This window comes from Periophthalmus magnuspinnatus, chromosome 11 (assembly GCF_009829125.3).
Source record: "Periophthalmus magnuspinnatus isolate fPerMag1 chromosome 11, fPerMag1.2.pri, whole genome shotgun sequence".
Taxonomy (NCBI): domain Eukaryota; kingdom Metazoa; phylum Chordata; class Actinopteri; order Gobiiformes; family Gobiidae; genus Periophthalmus; species Periophthalmus magnuspinnatus.
The window spans coordinates 28,549,432-28,563,270 of record NC_047136.2 but is presented as its reverse complement, the minus strand read 5'-3'; the positions used below and the strand labels follow the sequence as shown (position 1 = coordinate 28,563,270).

Genomic DNA, 13,839 nt, shown 5'->3' with positions numbered 1-13,839 from the left:
GAATAATCTTTTAACATGAAACTATCACATAATTTCAAGATTAGTAACATGTAATTTTATGTTCCTGTCATATTTTTGTTTAAGTACAGAATGGCAGTTTTACCCCACTGTAGATTTCCAACCTTTATTAACAGATACAGAATTTTCAGACACACAGCAAGTATTTATCACCAAAACACTTATAAAACACTTCATATTCAAGAATCAGTCTGATCCAGTCAAACTCAAACATACATGAGGTTTGTTCAGAGTACGGTTACTTCAGCAACTTAGAGTATCTAGGCATGCTCAGTGTGAAAAATGGGACAAATTGGTTAATGACATTTTATTTTTTTATTTTATTAAGGGACATCAGTTTACAGATGATATATAACAGAAGATATCAGTAAATACATTTATAATATATTTAGTTGTTATTAAATGGGGCAGTGACAGTGGCAGAGTGATTAGTACTCTGGAACAAGTCACGCACCTTTAACCTTCTTGTTACTGCTGCTGTTACTGTGAGTGACCTGTAGTGACCTCTGATCTCTGGCCCAGATGCGGGACGTGCAGAATGAACATTTGACCCGTTTCCTCGGCGCCTGCATTGACTCGCCCAACTCCTGCATCATCACAGAGTACTGCCCCCGTGGGAGCCTCCAGGTACTGCACAGGGGCCGGGCCAGTCACTTTAGTGGGAGGGGCTAAGGGTGATGAACCTTTTTAGATGAGATGGATCCTATGAAAATCTTTGAGGGAGCATTGGCCTAAACCCTAACCAGGACTAAACCGGGTGGTGTTTGAATCACCTGACTTAGGGGCACCACTGTGGTGGGTATGAATCGCACTCCTGAATCGAATGCACTACAATTATTATTTGAGACATAAGTGTAGCGTTTATTTGATTGTTTGAATAAGCACAGCACCAGAACTTCATAAGTTCATTATTAGTGGCATGAGAAGTCATAGTTTTTGGGACAAGTTCAGGTCGTATAATCACAGGTGGATGTGGGAGACTCAAACCAAATTTCTGATCCACAAATGTTGAACCTTCTCATTATTAGTTTGGGATTGGCTCCACAAACTTGTAACATTAATCTCTTGGCTTAAAGTCCTTTCAACTGACAACAATCAAGTCTTTGAATAATGGCTGTTGAAGCTGTTGTGAAAAATCATATGACTTTTGTTTATTTACACTGACAGAGAAAATGTGGAACTCAGTGACTTCTTTTTGTTTCATGTAGATAGGCCCAGTGATTACAGAGATATTAGCCAAAAACAAAGTGAGCAACTTCCACCTGAGAACAGTCTTTAAACTGTGCAGGAGGCGGGGCAGAAGTCTAGGATAGGATTTATAAGTTTAAAGAAGGGGTATTATGCCAAATATATATATTTTTAGCTTTCTACTGCAACCCCAATTCCAATGAAGTTGGGACGCTGTGTAAAACTATATATTGAATTGAATAAACTACAAAGGCATGATATTTAATGTTCAAACTGATATTGCTTTTATGCATATATTCACTCATTTTCAATTTGATGCCTGCAACATGTTCCAATAAAGCAGGGACAGGGGCAACAAAAGAATGGGAAAGTTGAGGAATGCTTAAAATCCACCTGTTTGGAACATTCCAGAGGTGAACAGGTTAATTGGAAACAGGTGAGTGTCATGATTGACATTGATTGGCTTTGAAGTAAAAGAGTGTGGGTACTAGACTGGCCTGCCTGCAGTCCAGACCTATCTCCCATTGAAAATGTGTGGTGCATGAAGAGCAAAATACGACAACGGAGACCCCGGACTGCTGAGCAACTGAAGTTGTACATTCAGCAAGAATGGGAAAGGATTCCTCCTGCAAAGCTTCAACAATTAGTGTCCTCAGTTCCCAAATGCTTATTGTTATTAAAAGGAAAGGTGATGTAACACAGTGGTAAACATGCCCCTGTCCCAGCTTAATTGGAACGTGTTGCAGACATCACATTGAAAATGAGTGAATATTTGCATTAAAAAAGTTTATCAGTTTGAACATTAATTATCATGTCTTTGTAATTTATTCCGTCCAATGTAGGTTGAAAAGGATTTACCTATCATTGTATTCTGCATTTTTTTTAAGTTTTACATAGTGTCCCAACTTCATTGGAATTGGAGTTGTATGTTGTAATGTTCCCTCGTGAAAAGCATGCCTGAAGAGGTTTTTAGATGTCATCCATGCATTTTTGAGTAATCTAGCGATCTCTTCTGGGCCCTGTTAGAGCCCTCCTTATGATTAGTGGTTGGAGCCTGTACAACACTCCCCCCACACGACAATTCTCCATAAATATACAAAAGCATGATACAAAACGGTACACAAACCTGATGTGATGTGCTGTACTTTCTTTAGTGGGATGCTGCTGATTGTGTTGTGATGTTCCTCTGAAAGGCAGTAAAGGGAGGGGGCACTCAGAGCATCAAAAACATAAGTGAAACTTTTAAACATGTTAATACGCTGTTTTCGGTGCATATAGCATTTTCAAAACAATAAACAACAACAGGTAAACATGATGATGTACATATGTTATATGTTTGAAGTTAATACCCATAGAAGTAAAATACCCCCTCTTTAAATTTTGAGGTTAAAGAATTAAGTTTAGGGTTTAGGTTAAAATTAAAGCTGAAGATTCATTTTAGAGTTTGTGTCCAGGGAATGATTGTGCTGTCCCCATAAGTCCTGTAAACCTGTGTGTAGGACCTGATGGAGAGTGACAGCATCACTCTGGACTGGATGTTCAGATACTCACTCATCAACGACATCGTCAAGGTAACAATAACAATACTAATACTACAAATTGATATTTTGCAGCTGAAGTCATCAACATTCCCTGGGCGTTTGAAGCTAACTGGTAGGCACTGCTCTGTCTGAAGCTGTGTAAGGTATTAATCTGAGCTTTATTTTAACACAATCAGAAATAAACAATAGACTTAGCTGCAACTGCAGCAGGTGAGCTGATTTATGCTGTTAAACAAGTCTCTCTCAAATAACATGACAGTCACAAGCTAGCTAGCATCAGCCAGTTAGTTTTTCAGTTAGTCACTCTCTTGTGTAAAATCAAACTCAAACAGGACCATGAACGCTCAAATTGATCACAGGTTCCTGAAAATGTGCTGTTTAAATCCATTTTGTATTTATGCCCGAGCTCCTACAGAGAATGACCTACGGGCAAAGCGCTCAACTCTGTCCTCTCAGTGGCCCCCAGCATTAAAGGCAGTGTCCAAACACCATGTCCAAGCCATGGGCGATATTTATAACTGCTAAAATGAATGGAAATCAATGGGAAGTAGGTGGGTTAATGTATTTATTCGTTCTCCTGCCTTTTGAATGGAAATTTCACAACCTGAACATTTTCAAAAACTCACAGAGGTTTGCCCACAATTTACACGTGTGAAAAATGTTTTAAAAATATATATGTTGTATGAATGAGAAAAAAATGGCTTGACATCACCAGCTGGAAAAGTCTAAATACATTACACCTTACCCCCCTTGCCCTCCTTGTTAGGACAACCAAAAATGTTGTTTTCTGAAATGTGACAAAATATTACACAAAATTCCATTTTGTTATCCCAATCAAAAAAGTCAATGAAAACTCTTTATTTTTAACCGTGTTGCCATCGTGATGCGTGAAAGCATCCATGTTATCCTTATGGCAAAATTTCCTAATTTTCTTAAATTTCAAAGTAATAAAACAATGTATTAGTTTAATTTGGCACAATGACTCTTCAGATTATCCCCGTCAAAAACATCCAAAGGTGAAAGTTGTATTTTCAGTGTGCATTGACTTTGTCTGTTCAGTGACAGGTACTCTGAAGACTCAGTAACATAGAAAAAAAAAATTCTAATATGTCAACAGGATAAAACGTTAAGTGAAGACAACTACAGCTTTTTGTCCAGTTGACAATATTTGAATTTTTCTTTTACTATGGATCATACGGGGATGATTACACAAACACAGTAACATAGAGACAAGTGGTGCATCAGCGCCGTCCTTAATGAGTGCTGTGTTGGCCGAATGTGAAGCCACTTGAGGCTTTAATTTTTCAGACTATCTTAAAACTTTTTTTTGACAGTGTTTGCTAATGTGTGCATTGTGTCAACATGGTAACTGCTGAACATTCCACCATAGAGATACATGCAGAACACCCACAGTGTGATGTCACTGCAAAGTATCAATACTGCTAATAATAATGCTAATACAGTATTACTACAAATACTAAAACTACTAGTACCACTAATACCTCTACTACTACTGCTAATACAACTACTAATACTACTGCTACTATAATCTCTGTCTTCATCAAGGTAAGAATAAGACTATTAATAATTCTACTAGAATTTACCTGTCCATCCAATTTTGTATTGTATTGTGTGTTTTTAGTTGCCTGTTTTTATGTTTTAAATTGTTCTACTACTGATGTGATTGGGTTTTGGCTCAGTGGTATTTTCTCTGTCTCTTTAGGGCATGTCGTTCCTTCACAGCAGTGTAATTCTCTCTCATGGAAACCTGAAGTCTTCAAACTGTGTAGTGGACTCTCGTTTTGTGTTGAAGATCACAGACTATGGATTGAGCAGTCTGAGGAGCACCAAGAGCGAAGACACGCACGCCTCATACGCACGTATGTTTATACACATATAAATATGTAGAAACACATATGTGTCACACACACGCCTCATATACATGTATGTTTATGGTTATATACATATATATGTAGAAACACATATGCATGTATGTTTACAGTCCCTGACAAAAGTCTTGTCGCTTATCCATTTTGTAGAAACAAAAGCTTATAACCTGACTTTAAATGAATCGATTGGTCTTAGAAATGTCTCATATGAAAGCTAAAACCCTCCAAATTATGCCCAAAATACTAAAATAAATTTGCTTCACTGAAGAAAGATTGATCATTTAATGAACACAGAAGGTCAGATTTTGGCAAGACAAAAGTTTTGTCGCCTACAGAAAATTGAACAAATAATTTACTTCAAATACAAAAATATGTTGCATAACGTCAGTGAATTAAGTAGCAGTGCTGTGAGATCCATATTTAATATCTTGTATGACTTCCATGAGCTTGAAGGACTGCATCCATGCAGTTCGACAATGATTCATACAATTTGATGATGAAGTCATCAGGAATAGCAAAGAAAGCAGTCTTACATACCTCCCAGAGTTCATCAAGATTCTTTGGTTTTGCTTTCCATGCTTCCTCTTTCATTCTACCACAGACATGCTCAATGATGTTAATGTCTGGTGACTGGGCTGGCCAGTCCTGGAGCACCTTGATCTTCTTCGCCTTGAGGAACTTTGATGTAGAGATAGAAGTATGCGATGGAGCACCATCCTGCTGCAAAATTTGACCCCTTTTATGGTTGGGAATGTAAGAGGTAGCTAATACTTCTTGATATTTTAGGCTATATTGCCTTCCACCCTGCAAACGTCTCGCACACCCCCATACTGGATGTAACCCCAGACCATGATTTTTCCGTCACCAAACTGAACTGTTTTCTGGGTGAATCTTGAATCCATGCGGGTTCCAGTAGGTCTCCTGCAATATTTGCGGCGGCTGTGATGTAATTCAATTGAGGATTAATCGGAGAAATCCACCTTCTGCCACTTTTCCAGTGTCCATCCTTTTAGCAGGCTGTGGGCCTTGGCAAATGCCACACATTTTTTAATTGCCTTTTGTTTAGTGCTGGTTTCTGTGCACTGATTCAAACATGGAGACCATTTCGAGACAGAATTCTACAAACTGTTCTGGTTGACACAGGGACTTGAGGTGACCAGGCCTGGTGGAGCTCTGCTGCAGTGGAAAAGGGGCTGGCCTTGGATTTTTGAATCAACAAACGGTCCTCCCGAGCAGTTGTCTTGCGGGGTCTGCCAGACCTGGGCTTGTCAAAAACATGCCCAGTCTTTTCAGATCTTTTTCTTATTCTTTGTACTTGACGCTGAGACACATTGAAGGTGTCAGCCACCTCAGCAGTGGACCTGGTCTTCAGCCTCTTGATAATTAACGCTTTGGTCTCAGGGTGCATCTTAGGCATGTTGTCAGAGGTCAAGTTGCAGTTGATGTGAAGGTCTGGTGTGCTGGGGTTCTTTTTATACACACCCACTAATTGATTGATCAGTAACTGATCACAGGTGAGGCTGTAATCTAGGATTGGGTGCATCATATGACAAGGCGACAAGACTTTTGTCTTGCCAAAATCTGACCTTTCTGTGTTCATTAAATGATCAATCTTTCTTCAGTGAAGCAAATTTATTTTAGTATATTGAGCATAATTTGTGAGGGTTTTAGCTTTCATATGAGACATTTCTAAAACCAATCGATTAATTTAAAGTCAGGTTATAAGCTTTTGTTTCTGCAAAATGGATAAGCGACAAGACTTTTGTCAGGGACTGTATATACACATGTATAGTGAGGCAAATAAGTATTTGAGCACCCTGTGATTTTGCAGGTTCTCCCCCACCAAATTATGGAGGGGTCTGAAATGTTCATCTTAGGTGCATGTCCACTGTGAGAGACATAATCTAAAAAAAAATTAAAAAAAATGGAAATCACATTGTATGATTTTTTAAAATAATTGATTTGTATGTTACTGCTGCAAGTAAGTATTTGAACACGTGAGAAAATCAATGGTAATATTTGGTACAGTAGCCTTTGTTTGCAATTACAGAGGTCAAACGTTTCCTGTAGTTTTTCACCAGGTTTTGGTGAAAAACTTTGGGTCATTGTCATGTTGGAAGACCCAGCCACGACCCATCTTCAATGTTCTAACTGACATCATTCTTCCCCCAAACACGGCGAGTGGAATTAACCAAAAAGTTCATTTTGGTCTCATCTGACCATGACTTTCTCCCATGACTCCTCTGGATCATCCATCCTCTGGTCACTGGTAAACTTAAGACGGGCCTGGACACGTGCTGGTTTAAGCAAGGGAACCTTCCGTGCCATGCATGATTTTAAACCAGGATGTCTTAGTGTATTACTAACAGTAACCTTGGAAACGGTGGTCCCAGCTCTTTTCAGGTCATTGACCAGCTCCTCCTGTGTAGTTCTGGGTTGATTCCTCGCCTTTCTTGGGATCATTGAGACCCCACGAGGTGAGATCTTGCATGGAGCCCCAGTCCAAGGGAGACTGACAGTCATGTTTAGCTTCTTCCATTTTCTAATAATTGCTCCAACAGTGGATCTTTTTTCACCAAGCTGCTTGGCAATTGCCTCGTAGCCCTTTCTAACCTTGTCTCTTGTGCATTTTGACAGTTCTTTGGTCTTGGCCATGTTAGTATTTGGAGTCTTACTGATTGTATGGGGTGGACAGGTGCCTTTATGCAGCCAACAACCTCAAACAGGTGCTTCTAATTTAGTGGAGTGGAGGTGGACTTTTTAAAGGTGGACTAACAGGTCTTTGAGGGTCAGAATTCTAGCTGATAGACAGGTAACATACAAGTAAATTATTTAAAAAATCATACAATGTGATTTCCAGATTTTTTTTGATTATGTCTCTCACAATGGACATGCACGTAAGATGAAAATTTCAGACTCCTCCATGATTTCTAAGTGGGAGAACTTTACATGTTCCTGCTGCAGGTAAACTGTGGGTTTATCCACATATATGTCTGCCTTTGTCTCCCTGTGTCTGTGTGTCTGTGTGTGTGCTCCAGGTAAACTGTGGACAGCCCCAGAGCTACTGAGGGCCCCTCACAGCTCCCCCTGTGGAACGCAGAAGGGAGACGTCTACAGCTTCAGCATCATCCTCCAAGAGCTTGCCCTGCTCAGAGGGCCATTCTACTTGGAGGACAGCACCCTGGGGCCCAAAGGTCTGGTTATGATCTTGGTTTCTGGTGTGGTTATGATCCTGGTCTCATCCTAGTTTCTGGTTCCGATTGGTTCTTGTTGTGTTTGTGCTCCTCCAGAGATCATTGAAGGGCTGCTGTCAGACTTGTCCCCCCCTCTGAGGCCCTCTCTTGGGGCTCAGGCTCAGACGGAGCTGGGGCTCCTCATGAGACGCTGCTGGAGCCCAGAGCCGAGTGAGAGACCGGACTTTAGCACCATCAAGATCTTACTGCGCAAACACAACCGGTGTGAGCTCACGCTACCCCACCTCTTCCTGACCCCTGACCTCCTAACCCTTAACCCTATCTCCACCTCCTGACCCAACGAGAAAATGGCCTTTAGCACCATCAAAATCCCACTACATGAACACAGCCAGTGAGAGCTGACCGTAACCCCACCACCTCCTGACCTCTGACCTCCTGACCCACAGCCTGAAACTAACCTCAACCCCTCCTGACGCCTCGTGAGAGACCAGACTTTAGCTCCATCAAGATCCTACTGTAAAAACACAACCAGTGAGACCTGACCTTAACCTCACGATCTGACCCCTGACCTCCTGACCCACAGCCTGGTCCTAATCTTAACCCCACAACCTCTTGACTCCATGACCTCTTGACCCCTCTTACTTTATATTCTCTCCTCTCTCCTTGTCTGCTTTAGAGGTTATGGTCCAAACATCTTGGATAACCTCCTTCATCGGATGAAGCAGTACCTCTCTGTCTCCTCTCTCCTTGTCTCCTACTCCCGAACCCCCCCGTCTGCTCATCTCCTCTCTCTTTGTTTCCTCCTCCCTAACTCCTCCTCTCCTCCTCTGCTCCTCCCTAATCCCTTTTGTGTCCTTGTCTCATACTTTATAGTCCAAACATCTTGGATAATCTCTCTCGGATAGAGCAGTTCCTCTGTCTCTTCTGCTCCTCTCTCCTTGGCTTCTCTCCTCCTCTCTAACTTCTCATCTCATCTCTCCTCGCCTCTTCCCTAACTCCTTGTCTCCTTGCCTCCTTTAGGGGTTATGGTCCCAACATTCTGGATAATCTACCTTCTTGTATTGAACAGTACCTCTGTCTCCTCTCTCCTCATTGCCTCTCCTCCTCCCTACCTCCTTGTCTTCTAGAGGGTATGGGATATCTTGGATAACCTACTCTCTCAGATGGAGTTATAGCTCTCTAGCTCCTCTCTCCTTTTCTCCTCCTCCCTAACCCCTTGTCTCCTCATCTCTTCTTTCCTTGTCTCCTCCTCCCTAAGTGGTTGTGTCCTCTTCTCTCTCCTTTAGTGGTTATGATCTAAACATCTTAGATAACCTTCCTTCTTCTCTGCTCTGGCCTCTTCTCTTCCTCCTTAACCCTCCGTCTCCTCTCTCCTTGTCTTCCTTAGTGGCTATGGTCCAAACATCTTAGATAACCTGCTCTCTCGGATGGAGCAGTACGCCAATAACCTGGAAGAGCTGGTGGAGGAGAGGACTCAGGCATATCATGAGGAGAAGAGGAAGGCTGAGACGCTGCTGTACCAGATCCTACCCCAGTGAGGACTAAGAGAGAACATCTGACATAATCTGATACACACACACACACAGGGAGGGCATCTGACATATAGGAAGCAGATCTGACACAATCTGACACACACACAGACAGACTATCTGACATAATCTGTCACACGAAGAGAGCATCTGACATAATCTGACATATAGGGAGGGCATCTGACACACAGGGAGGGCATCAGACACACAGATGCCCTGTGTGCATAATCTTGCATACAGACACACACACACAAGGAGGTCAGCTGACAGCTCTATGTCTGTGGTAGGGCCTCTAACACATTGTGGTAGGGCATCTGATTCTTTTCTCCACATTTCTGTGTAGGGTGTCTGACTTGCTGGTAGGGCATCTAACTCTTTCTCTAGAGTTCTGTGGTGGAGCAGTTGAAGCTCTGTGTCTGTTGTAGGGCCTCTGACACACTCCATTAGGGCATCTATTTATTTATTTATTAGTTTATTTGAAAGGGACAATGTGCAAAAAACATTAAAGATGCCCTGCACCAGATTATAGCCGAAGCTAGTTTCCATCTGTAGTCCCATCTGTAGTCTGACTCTTTCTCTACAGCTCTGTGGCGGAGCAGTTGAAGCGGGGGCAGACGGTTCAGGCTGAAGCGTTTGACTCCGTCACCATTTATTTCAGTGACATCGTCGGGTTCACTGCGCTCAGCGCTGAGAGCACGCCACTACAGGTGAGAGCACCACCTACTGTCCAGGTAAGAGAGTACACCACTACAGGTGAGAGCACCACCTACTGTACTGTACAGGTGAGAGAGCGAGAGAGAAGAGGCACCTAGAGGAGAGACAACTAGAGGAGAGAGATACCTGAGAAAAGAGAGACACCTACGTGACAGAGAGACATCTCTGACACCTACGTGACAGAGAGACCTGATCTCTCTCTCTGACATCAGGTCAGAGAGAGAGACACTTAGAAAAGAGAGATGGACACCTGGAGGAGAGAGCTCACAAAAACAAACCCTACAGATAAGAGCGAGAGCGCCTCCTTTTGTAGTTTGATATTGTTACCACATCATCCCACAAAGTACATTTTACATTTAAGTGTTTCTTTGTGAAAGACATGTGAACCCCCCCCCCCCATACCCTGGTTTAGACCTCCACATACATCTGAAATAAGGATTCTTGGACTAAAGTTCAGATTTCTCTCAGATGTTTGAGCTCACAGATAGATTCTTGTATTCTTTTGTTATTACATGTTTTATTTTGTTTTTGAGGTGGTGACGCTGCTGAACGACCTGTACACCTGTTTCGATGCCATCATTGACAACTTCGATGTCTACAAGGTTTGTGCCCTTTGACTTATAACCCCAGTCACACAGATCAGGCAGGTTTATACAGGAGAGACACTGACACACATCAGGCAGGTTTGTACGGGAGCGAAACTGACACGGATCAGGCAGGTTTATTGCAGGAGCGAAACTGACACAGATCAGGCTGGTTTGTACAGGAGCGACACTGACACACATCAGACAGGTCTATACAGGAGTAACACAGACACGGATCAGGCAGGTTGATACAGGAGTGACACTGACGCATATCAGTCAGTTTTATACAGGAGCAAGACTGACATGGATCAGGCAGGCTTTTGATAGGATATGTTTTTATTCATACAGGGACAGTGTGCAAGAAACATTGAATGTTTATTACACACTGTCATGTAGTCAATCTAAAATTGGATGGAGAAATGACCATGTCTCAATACATTAGCACACAGACGTTGCTAACTTAAATTAAATTTACAACAGGTGGATTTATACAGGTATGATGCAGATTCAGGCAGGTTCATACAAGAGTAACACTGACATAGATCAGGCAGGTTCATACAGGAGTAACACTGACACACATCAGGCAGGTTCATACAGGAGTAACACTGACACACATCAGGCAGGTTCATACAAGAGTAACACTGACACACATCAGGCAGGTGCATACACGAGTAACACTGACACACATCAGGCAGGTGCATACACGAGTAACACTGACACACATCAGGCAGGTGCATACAAGAGTAACACTGACACACATCAGGCAGGTGCATACAAGAGTAACACTGACATAGATCAGGCAGGTTCATACAGGAGTAACACTGACACACATCAGGCAGGTTCATACAAGAGTAACACTGACACACATCAGGCAGGTGCATACAGGAGTAACACTGACATACATCAGGCAGGTTCATACAGGACTCACACTCACACATCAGGAAGGTTCATAAAGGACTCACACTGACATAGATCAGGCAGGTTCATACAAGAGTAACACTGACATAGATCAGGCTGGTTCAGGTAGAATTTTTTTGCCGCAGTAGTAACATACTGGCCATAAGTCCTACTCATGACAACTTCACGCTGCGATTTTACATATTTTACAATAGATCCATGAGAAATACTGGTGCAGATCAAGCAGTGCTGACCCTGTGACCCCTCTATAACCTCTACATGTCCTCCCTGTAATCCCTCTGTGCTCTCCTATAGGTAGAGACAATCGGTGATGCATACATGGTGGTCTCAGGGCTCCCAGTGAGAAATGGTAAACTCCATGCGCCACAGATCGCTCACATGTCTCTGGCTCTGCTCCGCGCTGTCGCCAACTTCACCATCCGTCACCGTGACGACCACAAGATCCGTCTCCGCATCGGCATCCACACAGGTCAGACCACACATACAACATAGAATCATGTGTTCAGGGTTCCTTTATTGGTACCAGTAGGTACATTTAGTTCAGCAGCGGGTCGGCTCATTCACATATATACACAAACAATATATTAAGAACAAGAATACAAATACTGCATATGTGAAAGGGTCATAAATGAGATAAATACAATAAAACCACTTCAGGGTACTGCTGTTGGAACCAAGGTGTAAACAGACTAATTATAAACGGTTACTCAAACATGTGTGAATGAAACAAAACTTTAGGTATGTTTTGAGGAGGTTACAGCATTATAACCTGGCTTGAAGCTCACGCAAGTCTTTTTATAATATAGGCCCTTTTTGCGCACTGATTCACAATTGGGCTCAAAGGTGCATTTGTTGTCTATAACAGTTCCAAGATATCTGTAAGCGCTCAAAGACTCAACAGTTTGATCTTTTATAATGGTTGACTCATTATTGTGGCCACATTTTCAGAAGTCAATGACCATATCTTTGATCTTTAGAATATTCATGTGGAAGGAGGACTTTTAACGTCAATAACTCATGTTCAACAGGGCCATGACCTGCCTCACTTTTTGTTCACTCACTGCAGCGTGCTCCATCAGAAACCAGCAGAAACAATCAGAACTATAAATGTCTGTGATTCTGGGCTGTATACTGTCACCTTAGTCCTAGTCTTGGTTCTTTAGGTCCAGTGTGTGCGGGGGTGGTGGGGCTAAAGATGCCCAGGTACTGTCTGTTTGGAGATACAGTGAACACAGCGTCCAGGATGGAGTCTACAGGAGAAGGTACTGACCTAATCCCTAACTTTAAAGTAACAGGCAGAACTACTCATTTTACTAAAACACAGTTATTATATTGAAGATTTTACTAAAAAAAACATTTTTTTCCCCAATTTGGCAATTTTTTAAGTTTCAAATTTAACTTCCTGTTTGGAAATCATGACATCCCAATTCCTGTTACCCAACAACCATATAGTACACTGGGCCAAAACTCCTCTAATGTCGCACATATTGAGGGGTAGGTACGATCCTTCTTTATCACAACAGACCAATACAGCGATCCGCATCCCTCCAGATGCTGCACCGATCCGCCTGTCAATCTCACGCTCCATCCTTCCCTCACTCATGAACAAGACCCGGAGATACTTGAACTCCTCCACTTGAGGCAGTGACTCTCCACCTACTCGAAGAGGGCTAACCACCTTTTCCAGTCGAGAACAATGGCCTCGGGTTTGGAAGAACTGATTTTCATTCCAGCCACTTCACACTCGGCCACAAACCACCACAGTGCCTGCTGCAGGTCCTGGGGAAGCCATCAGGACAATATCATCTTCAAACAGCAGAGATGAGCTGTGCTTCCCGAACCGGACCCCTCTGGCCTCTGACTGTCACTGGTTCTGTTCATTGTTTTTATGGAGAAAATTTATAGGTGCAAAGGGCAGCCCTGGGAGAGTCCAACGTGCGCTGGGAACAGGTCTGGCTTACTGCTGGCAATGTGAACACAGACATTCCCAACAGACCCTCATAGGACACGTGGGTTTACCAGGTCTATCTAGCGGTCTCCTCTGCCAGTGGATTCCCTATTTGAACCCACCTTACTGTTAGCACAGGTTAATAGTACAGGCTTGTACTGCTAACCTATTCAAACCCTCCTAACGGTTAGCAGTACAATCCTGTACAAGTCTCCACCCACAAACCTGCGTCACCAATGCTCCCACGTGATAATTCTCCATAAATACACAGCAACTTGACAAAACTGATACGATGTGCAGTAGTTTCATTAGCAGG

The 13,839-nt window shown here is 42.6% G+C and overlaps 1 protein-coding gene across 1 annotated transcript in view; it reads left to right on the top strand.

Moving 5' to 3' along the window:
* Positions 1-13,839, top strand: part of LOC117378357 (atrial natriuretic peptide receptor 1) — a 43,202-nt gene that overhangs the window by 28,459 nt on the left and 904 nt on the right. Inside the window, exons 13-22 of the mRNA XM_055225161.1 lie at positions 541-645; positions 2,706-2,777; positions 4,471-4,627; positions 7,675-7,830; positions 7,927-8,092; positions 9,218-9,364; positions 9,943-10,066; positions 10,607-10,675; positions 11,870-12,044; positions 12,739-12,837. Of these exons, the coding sequence (XP_055081136.1) occupies positions 541-645; positions 2,706-2,777; positions 4,471-4,627; positions 7,675-7,830; positions 7,927-8,092; positions 9,218-9,364; positions 9,943-10,066; positions 10,607-10,675; positions 11,870-12,044; positions 12,739-12,837 (1,270 nt within the window). The remainder of the gene's footprint in view (positions 1-540; positions 646-2,705; positions 2,778-4,470; positions 4,628-7,674; positions 7,831-7,926; positions 8,093-9,217; positions 9,365-9,942; positions 10,067-10,606; positions 10,676-11,869; positions 12,045-12,738; positions 12,838-13,839) is intronic.